This window comes from Falco cherrug, chromosome 6 (genome assembly GCF_023634085.1).
Source record: "Falco cherrug isolate bFalChe1 chromosome 6, bFalChe1.pri, whole genome shotgun sequence".
Classification (NCBI taxonomy): Eukaryota; Metazoa; Chordata; class Aves; order Falconiformes; family Falconidae; genus Falco; species Falco cherrug.
In genome coordinates, this window is record NC_073702.1 from 28,789,417 (window position 1) to 28,802,017 (window position 12,601).

Consider the following 12,601-nt stretch of genomic DNA (forward strand, 5'->3'; position numbering starts at 1 on the left):
TGTTGCCACTGTCCTGGACTCTAAGAAAAAGTTTGGGCTGCTGGTTTTGGGTGTTTTTTTTTTGTTGTTGGTTTTTTGGGGTTTTTTTTGTTTGTTTGTGGTTTTGTGGTTTGTTTTTTTTTTTTTTTTTTTTTTAGAAAAAACCCAATGAAGTAACTAGAACAATCAATCACATTAAACACAGATCAAGAAACTAATTGGCAGCCTGCCCAACTCTTCTCAGGGAAGCTTACTAATTAGCTGCCAGAAGCAATTGCCATCAAACTACCTGCTGGAGATAGTCTCTGCCAGCTCTGAGCAAAAGCAGCCAGACTGTGCCACTTGCCTACCAGCACACTTGCGTGATACTTGCACTAGCAACTTGGGTCACGCTACTACTGTACCCCCTTCTGGCTCAACCATCCACAGCCTTCCAACAGGCAGGTTTAAAAAGTAGATACATCTCCTTTAAACAACTACAGGCTTTCCAAGAGCCCTTTTTCTGCATACCCGTTAAGGTTTTTTCCCCCACCATTCAAATGCACTTAGCTCTCAAAGGGCAAGAATTAGATGTGAAATTGTTAAATGGTAACCAAATGTTAATACTATATCACTTTTGCTTTCATGCCAAGAATCATTAAATTTCCACATGAATTTGGAGAAGCTAAAAGAAAGCCTGGTTTGGATGCTGGGAGATTCTTTGAGATCAAAGCTATCATTCTATTATGTGTATGTACTGAAGTTCACACCAGTGTAGTTCAGTAGCCAAACAACTGCTATTATATGCATGAGAATAAACACAAGTGCCATTTCAATCACAAGCCTGAAGCTAGGAGTAAAGCAAATAAATTTAAAAAATAAATCACTTTGAATGCTTCAATAAGCAGGAATGAGGTACCATCGCTTTCGTACACCCTACTAGTTCAGCTAGTGAAGAATGTAGTCTCACCTGAAAGAGGCTGAATATTCTCTCACACTTTGTAGGAAAGCAGCTTTATTTCTCGTCTTGCAACTGCCACCATTTCTATCAGCAATGCTACCCTCTGGATGACCCTTCAACTTTAACACTTACTCCAAGCTTAAGCTTTACACTTTCTCAATAAACTAAGGTCCTCCCTCTTTACACTTGCTCTTTACATTTGCTAAGGGATGCCTGCAGTCCAGGACCTTCTGGCAAACAAAACAGATCCAGGTCTGGTACCAATAAACTTGCCAGAAACATTTTGCAATTTTCATGCAACAAGTGGCAGCAAACTAGCATCAGGTTAAACAGAAGTCAGAATACTCTACTGCAGTAAGCAGACAACAATTTTATCATCAACACACCCTGTTACTAGCTCCTAGTAGTTACTACTGTCATCTACCACATTTAATCTAAAGTCAGAAGTTTAACAGGGTAGCATGTATTTTCATGACATTAACTAAGAGCTTCTAACAGAACTGAACACACAAAGGATGTCGAGTTATCATCCATTTTATACTGAAGCCCTAGGCAACAACAGTAAAAGAGTAGTCATCGCTTATTAGTCAGCCACATGTACATTATGCGACTATGTTAAGCCAGTGTTCAACAGTGAAAGACAAATGTGATGTCACCAAAATTCAATTTGTTGACAGTCAATTTCTTCTAATGACACAAAAAAAAAAAGACAGTTTCCCTACCCATTAAGGTGGTCCTTCACTTCAGCAAGTTCAAAGGGCAAGGGTAGGGGAGGAGATGGCAAGTGTTATTCATTAATAAAGCTCTGGGCTCACAGCATCTGGGTCTGTCTTCATACATGCTGTAAGAGCCATCCACGACAGATTAATTTTCTACGGCTTAACCAAACACAGGACCAGTTATTTCAATATACTTTATTTTAAAACAGGTAGGTCACAAAACACTAAGCTTAGCCCATTCTGCCATACACAAGCTACAAATACTTGTTTGACAGTTGAGGGTCAGTCTTTAGTAGCATACATGAAAAGGGAATAAAAATCCATATAAAACAATATTCAAATAGTTTCCATAGGAACACAGATAATTGTGACCCATCTCCTAGTCATTTTTGTTGTGTTTATGCCAAACCTAAACTTTAAAAAAACCACTTTAAAATTCTAGCAAGAATTAAGTTAATGGTCCCCCAAATGCCCTAAATTCAATGACTAACCTCGCAGTAAATTACTAAGTATTACCTATACATTAATACTAGCCGAAGCACAAGTCGCTGGATATTCAATTCCACTTTCCCAGGCACAAGAGAATGGCAGACTAGCAACATCCTGCTCTTCCACTTCAGCTAGGAACCCTTGCTCCTTGATCTGCTGCATTAGTTGCCTGGAAAGAAAAAAAAATAATGGTCAAGAAGTGTTTCACAATGACGTGCCAAAAAAGTGAGCAAAGTACTTTCTTTTGTTGTTGGTGGGTTTGGGGGTTTTTTGGCTTTTTTTTTTTTTACTGCCAGGGAGCATGAAATTAACTCTTTACTCATGATCTGCAATCCAGACAATATTACTGGGAAGAAATCAAAACAGAGTCCATGCAGGTCACTTATGGCTGTCTCTGCTTTAAGGCAAATGGCAATATCAAGTTGTTTTTGCCATTTCTGGTTAGGATCCAGATCTGCAAAGATGCACCTAAATATCTGTAGCTACATCTGTATACCACATGATTTAGTGACTTTGTGCTCAATAGTTCAGAATTTCAGACCTATGTCATTATCCCTTATCCCACAGCCTCACATTGAGTAACTTGAATCAAATAGAAGTATGCATGACAGACTGAGAATGTAAAGTAGCTGACCAGTGAGAGCCGTGCAACTCCTTCCACACTCAAATAGGTCTCGTACTGCAAGAAAAGCTCAGAAGAACTTCAGTTGACTGTAATTTTGGGCTTAGTTATCTTATACTATAACACAAGGTGAGAAGTTGTGCTACTACATGGCTTGCCATATACAACTAGCTTTTACTTAGACATGCATAGTCATCTTGTTCCATACCTTTCAGCTATCTAGCCACAAATTTCGTTTACACCTTTATACATGGAGAATACATTCCAAAGAGCTGTTGTCTCTGCTAGAAAGACCTGCACCATAACTTGATACATGCCCCCTCCTCCCTCATTAAGGGCCAGTTTGTATCACACAATCTTCTTGCCAAAGCAGAAAACACAGGCGGTCATGTAGGGTTGAAAGAGGGCCGTAGCCTTAGACGATGGTTATGTCTGCATAATTAAGCTCAGCATGCCTCAGACCAAGTTCTACATTTTAACAGAAACCCAGTGCTACAATGAAAAAGCTATTCTCCTGCAGAGCCACTTCTAGTTCAATTAGACACAAGTCTGGGGTTTTAAGAGAAGTCTAAAAGCTTCATTTGGTTTGAGAAATGCTTCAGTTGACAAGATGTTTCCTTAAGGAAAGAAGCAATACAAGCCTTGCTTATAGAGGCAAGGCTAGTAGAAGAATGGAGGAAGCTTCCTCTTCTACGGCAGTTATTCCCCTCCATTTTCAGTAAATTTGAAAGCAACTAAATATCAAAGTTAATCATGCTTTATGGTAATACTCCTGCCCAGATGCTTTCTGCCAGTTTAGCGAGACAGACTTCAATACAGAGGTAAGGGCTCTTACAAGAAACCCCACTTTTACTGAAAATGCAATCTATTAACCTGTCTTGCACAGAGCAAGATCCAGGTTACAACATTAAACCACTGTTTAAGGTGCAGTTTCACAGTATCCTTGCACCCAAGAGGCAGTCCTGCTTTCTTTGCTTACCTGTTTAATAACTTCCCATGAAGATCTAGCACTCTGCACTGAGCAATGAGCCAGAGCTCAACCTAAACCAAGGAACAGCTCTCAAATAAACAGACAGATCATGTTGTGAAACACCATTATTGAATGTTCCTGTGTCCTGCAGTCAGGATTTAGCAAGCTATCAATTTAGAAGACAGTGTACTATTGGAACTGTGACTGACTAGTCTCTATTTATTGGTCACAGAAGCTAACTGTAAAGAATCTGTAATGATTTTTGTGTTGTGCAAGAGTGAAAAAACAGCTAGGAGCCCAGGTTAATGACAAGACTCCTAACATCACCCCTTTAAAAGCACCTCTCCTGGAAGTGAGTACATCAGAGAGAAGAGTAATTAGTAGTGTCAGCATTGTTCTAAACACACAGGAAAAACCTTCAGAGGATTGCTTTCTTCCACACCACAAGGAGGTTTTACAAGAGCTATGGCACCAAAACTATGGCCCTATTTGTTAAGGGGCAACCGACTGACATGAGCTATTCACTAGTCATCTGCATCAAAAGCACTGATGGATCAAGATACTCTGTTACTAACCATGCTGGTCTTGACATCACATAGTGTATTGTTGGCCTCTGGAATCCATTGAAAGTAGAAGCTGCTGCAACAGTATAGGCACCCATGTTTTCAAACAGGATCCAGTCACCGACCTGCAATTCTGGCATATTAAAACGCTCAACAATACGATCTAGGCCGTCACATGTTGGTCCCCATATGCTGCAGGAATAGCAGCTGTCATCTGGCTTAGGCCGCTGAGGAAGAGAGTTGAGTATAATTAGTCTATCAAAACAAAGCTTCCAGAAGTAATATCATAATTAGTGCAACATTCCACTTCACAAGGAAGAGGAGGAAGAGCTGCTTGCACATCCTTCTCCACCCTTGGCTTTGAATTATGTCCACTGCATGCTTCATTAAGTCAAATGCCAAGTTTTTCAAATGGCAATGTGAAAGGAGCAATGAACTGAGAAGTGACTGCTGTGACTAGGATTCTCCTACAACCGTTACATGACTGGCACGATGCTTCCGGATGAGCATACCTTCTGCAGAACGGGTTTAACATGCGCATGATCATACAAGATGCAGTTGAATGATCCATAGACTCCATCATTCACATAATACATAAGAGTTTTGTCATTTGCATCATCTTCATCTGGAAGAAGTTGAGATACAAGTAAGAGAATGCTTGGCGAGAACCTCACAGTTGGCTAGAAGCAAGATTAGGTCTAGATTGACATACCATCAGAACCTGTTTGCTCCTTTAATACAATTTTTTTGGCAATGATGTTGACTGCCAGCGTGAATGCCGATGCAACATAGTATCTTCCTGGCTCTGCAATAATATTTATTCCAGAATCCAAAGGGAAATATTTATCCAGTGCTGGATTGATTACACTTGTGATCTAGGTAAGAATCAATTGCCAATATTAAACTTCAGCAGTTACTCAGGTGCTATTTTAGAAGTCTGAGATGAAGTCAGACTTTCATGCTCACAATGACATACTGGTCAATTATGCAATAGCTATTAGCATACTGTAATCTGCATTGATTGCTTTTGCTTTATTTTCCCATTCAAAGTTTTGTTTGCTATTAAGTTTGTACAAAGCACCGAAAGCAGGCATCACTTGCAACTTAAGTGACCAAACAGCTCATGTTTGAGTCTAAAGGAAATCACCCCTCCTAGCATCGTTAAACCAGTACTAATGCCCTGCAAGTACCTACACCTCAGTTTTGATTTCTAGTCCACTTGTAGTTCTGTCCATCACTCAGTATTGCCCAGCACACTGCATCCTAGAGAAGTCATCTCACAGGATCTTAATACGGAAGGCTTTGTCATCACCCCTGAAATTCAGCTGCCTTCGTGAAACTTCTTTCCAAGTTCTGATGTTATCCATGATTAAGCTGCTGCCAACCACAGCATTACTGTGTTATGCCACAAAGCCCAATGACATCATTTGCTCTTGACGCTTCATGTGAGCCAATACTGCACTGTGAGAAGCCAGCCCTCATTAAGAGGTACTACAGGGGAGAAAACATCAGCCCAGATTATTAGCAGAAAATTAACTTTATGTAACTTATTTGCTGTCTCCTTGTGTAAATACCTAACATCATTTACCGCCACAGTACATTAGACTGGCAGGTGCTCTGATAGCACTGCTCTAAGTGGAAGTCCTGCTAAACACCCAGCCACTTCATCTCTTCTGAAAGCAGAACTGCTTCTGTGTGAAAATAGACAGAAGAGCACTGAACAATTAAAAAATGATCCAAAAGCTAGTTCTAAACTAGATCAGATCTAAACTAGGTCTGGTTTGCTGCCACCCAGGAAAATATGGGTTCAGGACTACCTTTTCACCCTATTTGGGAGCACTGCCAATCTAGATAGTCTGAAGTTCAGCATCAACTGGAAGAAGTCTATGCCAGTAAGAATCAAGCCTGCAATTAAAACCTGCTTTACAAATCTGATATCTCTGCATGTTTATGCAGACATCTAGTTATGTATCTAATGGGTTCATCCAATTTCCTGTTTTCAGGTTAATTCCTCTTTTCCTCTGAATTGAATTTCTGACCAAGCAGACAAATCTTCTTGCGTGTCCGCATACAAGTAGGTTTTGTTTAATCCAGATCAACAAAAGACTCCACAACTTGACAAGGTCTTAGCAAAGCTATACCTCTTCAAATTTAAGCTTGACATCTTCAGAGCCAGGGAAGCCACCACCAATATCAAGCAGATACATACTGAAGCCAAGTTCAGCCTAAAATGAAATTAACAGCAACACTGTCAAGAAAGCAGTTCTTAGTTTACATTACTTTCTACGCTAAACCAATAAAGTAATTTCACTAATAATTGGTACAAAGCTAACTCTTCATTTTCAAATAATAGCCACTTGATTTGGAGCTGCTGATTTCAGTGCATCTGTAGATGAACTTTGCAGAACTGATCAATGCAAGCTATCATGACCTCAAACTCCAACTTGAAATTAGTTACTTTAGCTAGCTTTTAACCCCCTAACAGTTGTATACATGATTGTTTTGCCACAACAGTTGAGCAGTAATTCTAGAGAAAGTAGAACTAGACTTACTCCCATATCAAACACACAACGGGCATCAGAAATTGCTTGGACAAAGGTCTCTGGGTCTGTACATCCACTTCCAACATGGAAACTACAAAGAGAAACACTGTATCAGTTGCTATTTGGCAAGTTATTTGAGAAGTTTATACCGAACTTAAGTCTCCACATGCAAAGGCATCTCTAGTCAGGTAGACCACTTAAAGGTATTTTATTTAATATGATAAAGATGATAATATTTAATGTATTTTGTATTTTGACATTATCAAACTCACCTAACTCCAATGATGGCAAGGTCAAGTTCTTTTGCACGCTCCAGAAGCAGCCGGCTAGTCTTAAGTGTAGCTCCAAATTTAACACTCAGGCGACAAACTGCTTTGGAATCATCAGTTGTAATGCGCAAGACTAACCTAGAAACAGGAAAAACAAGGGTTTAGGTTCTAGTATAAAACACATCATTATCAGGCAGGTGTGACCTTAAAATCAGACTGAGCTTAAAACATACAAGCTTTCCTGTCTGTCTGTTCCTAATGTGCCACAGGATAAAGCTACACAGGATTAGATTCTGCTGGCTAAATTATGTTCATTTTCCCGTAATTTTGCAGCCCGTCTTAACTAAGAAAGAACGGCTTTCAGATAACAGCAGATGTTTCCATAACTTGGGAACCCAAGCAAGAATTATAGAATAATTAGCATAACTTACTTGGCTTTTGGATGGGCCCTTGCAACTTTCATTAGCTCTACTTCACTATCAAATGTCATCATCTGTACACCACTGCTGGCAGCATGTTTGATTTGAGATACTTGTTTGCAGGGATTTGCATATATTATTCGCTCAGGAGGTACACCAATGCTCTGCACCAGCTGTATTTCCGTCTGAAAAAAGACCAGATTACACTTGTAAAAGGTATTCTTAAATGGATCAAACTAATCACAACAAAAAGCAACACCATTTGGTAATGCTTAATTTTACATGAACACACCTTGTAAAGCTGAACATACACTAACGTCTCAGATCAGAACACAGTCAGGATATTACCTTACTGGCGCAATCAAATCCTGCGCCGAGAACAGCAAGTGTCTTCACTACAGCTTTGCTGTCATTACATTTTACAGCATAGAAGGGGGTTACTCGAGGAAGGGCTTTATGCCATCGCATGTGTTTCTTTACAATATCCCCGAGGTCAGCAACATAGAAGGCATCTTTATCATCCTAGAACAAATACACATTTTAGAGTTACAAACAATGGATACAAACAAGTTAAGCCTAGAGGTAAGCATCTGAGGAGGAGATTGCCTTGCAGAAGATCTGCAAAGACAACTTGTATAAATTTATACAAAGTTACAACAAATGGAACAAATTTGTATAAATTTATACAAAAAAATTTGTACTGTCATGAAATGCAGTGATTTTCTTATCATACTTACAGAAGATGACACTTCATTTATTTTTTGGTCAAGGATATCCTTGGCAGTAAAGCCTTCATCAAGGAAGGTGAATTCAAACTCTTCGTTGCTGAAGCTATTCATGATTTCCAAGATTTCAGATTTACGTTTAAGGATTTAAGTACAAACTGTTGATAAAAAACACACCCCACCATTCATTACTTCATTTAAATTCATACAGTTTGCAGTCACTGAAGTTCACATAGTTATATGACCACTACATCGTGGTCATACAATTTACAGTTTCTACAGCGACCACCAATAGTGGCATAGGTTAGGAGCTTACCTAGATGACAGTTCAGATTTAATTAGAACCAAGGAGGCACTCCACAAAATCTTGCTAGTCTGAAGGCAAGTTCTTCTCTGTTCAGCAACTGTATGATGTACTCAACCTATTCAAGGGGAAAAAAAAAATAATACTGTCAGATACTTTTAGTCTAAGTCCCTGGAAGTTTCTGCTGTCTTTTCCTTCACCTCCACATGAAAGCTGTTACACTATTATGGCTAATGCCAGTTTAAATCTACTTATCACTTTACTTGTTAGTTTTGTGGTGGTGGCGGTTCTTTTGGGGTTTTTTTTTAATCAACTTCTAAGCACTATCGTAGCTCACCAGTTTCTGGGAAAAGGACTTACCTGTAACTACAGACCAAATCTGAGGATGTTAACTGACTTCTCAGCAACAACTCTCACTAGGTCCAAGCCAGTTCAATACCTGGCTTCTCACTGCAGTTCAGACTATACACAAACCATCCATGAGACCAAGTTGCTCTGTTGGTGGTTACAGCTTCCCTGTTCTACCCATGACCTCCAGATTTCATGAAAAGAAAAGCTCAGCTGTCAGGAGTGGCAGATACACACTGAAAAGAGTGGTTAACTTGATCTGCAGACAAAGCCTTAACATGGATCCCAATTAACACTTTGTAACAGGACTTTACAGAAGTCCCTAACAAATCTTCATTGTTAACAGAAATCTACCAGCCAAGTAGAAGGTCCCTTGAGAACCAGAACTAAAGAACAAAAGCACTCTCCTGCCACCCAAGACCTATGAAGCCCACGGCAAAGTGAGTAGTCCAAATAGAGAATGACAGTCTACTCCATTAAGCTGTTAATTCAAGCAGAAGTGTGCGCTACCTTTTAGAGACCTCAGCATTGCAAGTGAGTCACGGGGAAGATATGGTTTCATGTAACCGGGTCCAGCTCTCTTCCTTCTCTCAGCATTTTTTGCACTCAACCTAGTCATACAGATTCAGACTGCAGATTATGCAAACCCTTAAATTGTTCACTAACATCATCTAGTTACATCACTGTTCCTTCTGTTTTCAAAAAGGCTAGCTATATATAAGCTGTGTGAAGAATAACATGTTTTATACCTGTTACAGATTAATGAGGTTCGAAGACCAACAGAATCATTAATAGATTCTAGTATACACAGTGTATAGAATGAAAGTTTACTACTGAATGACTTTTCAAAGTCAGTTTTTATACACCTTCATTTCAGCCTTCAGCCACACAGGGCACCCGAACCTGTGTCAAGAACTGTGACCTGAACGCCAGTGTCAAGAACTACCTCACCTTTTGATCATTTCTCACTCAGAGACAAACTAGATTTGAGATGCAAGCTAGATTAAGCTTTAACTCTAATGAAATAAACCCCAGCAATCCACCAAGCCTCATCTTCCCCTCGCTCTCATTCACATGCAGTGTTAATTCTCCCAGAAGCCGGATTAAAGTCTTCTCTTAAAAGCCTCTTTGAAAGGACCTTAAGAAACAGCAAACCAAACAACTTCTCGGGAAGCTGCATCTTATGGCAGGACAATTTCAACAAGACAGTGCAGTTTTGCACAAAGCAGTTCAGGGACTTCGTTAACTTCTCTTAACCACTCTAGCTGTGGGTTAAGCAAACTGAATACCATCAGGAAGAATTTCATTTACCCTCTTCTCTGCAAAGCTGCACTTTTCCTATCGACCTCTAAATGGGGAGTTACTTTTGCCCGCCACAGCAGACTTTGTTATGAAGTTCTTGCAAGGTTTCCATCCCCAGCTTATTGCACAATTTTAACTACAGCTTAATTACACAGAATACAGACAGAACACGCTCACATAGATGCAAACTGTAGCCTGCCTCCCTGTGTATATTTCTATTTGGACTGCGTGCAAAGGGTCTGCACCTTCCCAGAAGAACGGCAATGTGGATTCATTTGGAAGTTCTTCTCCAGAACATTCCCTTATTCAGCAGCTGTATTTAGGCACAGCTGAGTCACGCCTGTAGGCTCGGCACTCACAGCAAAGCTGCGCCCAGAACGGCTGCCCGAGGCGCTCCTGACCCCAGGGCCGCAGATGGCTGCCGAGCGCTACGGGGCAAGGAGCGGCGGGCCGCCCTTCTCCCGGCGGACGCATACGGGGCCCGGGCGGCTGGGGCTGTGCCACCGAACGCTACCGGGGCTTCCCGAGGTGGCGTTTCGGTTCTCCCCTGGCAAACGGCTTCATTGACGTCTACCTCACCCGGCAGCCTACCCCGCCGCTCTCGGGGACGTGGCGGTGACCCCCGCCGCCCGGCCAAGGGCGAGGAGAGGCGCCCCGGGCCGCGCTCCCGCCCCGCACCTGCCTCTCCCTCCCCACTCCGCGAACAGCCCGGCGGGGCCGCCCCCTCCCCTGCTCCCGGGACGCGCCGCCGCCTCGGGCGAGCCGGGCCGGGCCGCTCGCAGCCGCCCGGGGCCTGCCTTCTGCCCCCAGCCCGCCCCGCCGGGGCCGGGAACGCCCCGGTTGCGCAGGGAGGCCCCGTGCCCGGCGGCACGAGCCGGCGCCGCTTTGGCAGCGGCCCCGGAGACACGTGGCCCCGCGCCGGCCGGCTTCCGCCGCGCGCCCCGGCCCCTTCCTTCCGCCCGCGCCGCGGCCCGGCGCGCCGCGCCGCCCGCCTCACCTCGCCTCAGGCAGCGGTGGCAGCTGCTGTCAAGCCCCGGCGGCAGCCGATCCCCTCGCTCCGAGCCGCCTCCTCCCCCTGCGAGCCGGGCGCGGTGCGAGGAGCCGGGCGGGAGGCGCCCTGCCGCCTGAGGAGGAGCGGGGCTGGCGGAGCGAGCGGGACGCCGCGGCTGACAAAGCTTCGCCACCGCCGCGGCGCTCCTATATATAGGGCAGCCGGCGTCGCTATGGCAACGCACCAGCTCAAACCAGCGCCGATCGGCTGGGACCGGGCAGGGGCTCCGGCCAGCCGCTATTGTGACGTCGGCGAAGAACATGCGCAAGGCTCGCCACGCCCCCCCGCCACGCCCCCCGGGTCCCTGCAGCCGCCCGCCCCCCGCGGCGCGTCCCCGCCCCCGCCCCGCGCGGGGCCCTCACGGCACGCGGCCCTGCGGGGTGGTGCGCGCGAGCCCGGCCCCGCCCGCTGCCAGCAGGTGCACGCACCCCGCCGCGCGCTACCGCTACCCCGGCGCGTCCCGCGCTGCGCGAGGGCGGGGGGCTGGGGCCACCGGGCGCAGAAAGGCAGCGCCGAGCCGGGGCGGCGGCGGCGTGACACCGGGAGCGCTTGTCCCCCCGGAGCGCTTGTCCCCCCGGAGCCGTCCCGCCTGCAGCCCGCGTGGGCCCCGTGCGGCAGCGGTGCGGCGCCTGCCCCGTCCCTGCCCGCCCTGGGCGAGCCCGAAGCGCTTCTCCCAGCGCTCACCCTCTTGTCCCCTTGGCTTTGCTCTGACCCGGTACCTGCCCCCGCCGCACGGCTGGTGCTGCCTTTAATTTAAATGTTAAATTTAAATTAAAAAGTTTAAAATGCGAGCTGAGGTGGAAGCAGGTACAAAGGCCAGGGATGCAGGTATATATAGCAGGGATACCAGTATATATACAGGATACAGGTATATATAGCAGGGATACCGGTATATATAGCAGGTATAAAGGATTTTATGACGTTTCTGCTCCAGCCCTGGGACGCCTGCGCTTCCTGCCCTGGCCGGGACAGGCGTCTCTGAGCGGCACTTTGAAAATCTCGGGCCTTACCCCATGGCAGACGCAGCCCCGGGGGACTGAGCCCCAGCGCTGCCCCTGTACTGGGAGCGCTGGAGGATGGGGCTGCTCCTGCCAGGCTGAGAAGCGGATTTTTACACCCAGCTGGCTCTGGGGCATGCGTAAGACGGGCAGGAAACCTTTCTGCAGCCCATGCTGTGGGACAGAGCTCAGGGTGCTCCTGCTCCCCACCTCCGAGACACTGGTGGCTATTTTCATTCAGAGCTAATAGCTTTCTGAAGGCAGAGACATTTGGTGGACCCCTGCCCTTCTGCAGAGCGGGCCGGTGGGCACGGCACCGCGGGCAAAACCATCGGCCCCACGTGGGTAAGGGTGACGGGA

General features: G+C 45.1%; 1 protein-coding gene across 7 annotated transcripts; it reads right to left on the bottom strand.

Moving 5' to 3' along the window:
• Positions 1–1,818: 1,818 nt before the first annotated feature.
• Positions 1,819–11,543, bottom strand: ODC1 (ornithine decarboxylase 1). 7 transcript variants are annotated; one of them, XM_055714330.1, is made up of 12 exons: positions 11,428–11,543; positions 8,555–8,660; positions 8,251–8,396; positions 7,862–8,035; positions 7,526–7,698; positions 7,098–7,232; positions 6,835–6,916; positions 6,424–6,507; positions 4,995–5,157; positions 4,795–4,907; positions 4,295–4,509; positions 1,819–2,296 (listed from the first exon to the last, which is right to left on the bottom strand). In XM_055714330.1, the coding sequence occupies exons 3-12, from the start codon at positions 8,350–8,352 to the stop codon at positions 2,155–2,157; spliced, it is 1,383 nt and encodes a 460-aa protein (XP_055570305.1). In that variant the 5' UTR covers positions 8,353–8,396; positions 8,555–8,660; positions 11,428–11,543; the 3' UTR covers positions 1,819–2,154. The 7 variants fall into 7 exon arrangements, with proteins under 7 accessions (XP_055570305.1, XP_055570303.1, XP_055570301.1 ...); XM_055714328.1 differs by having other exon boundaries at positions 11,195–11,491; XM_055714326.1 differs by having other exon boundaries at positions 11,190–11,491.
• Between the last annotated feature and the right edge of the window lie 1,058 nt (positions 11,544–12,601).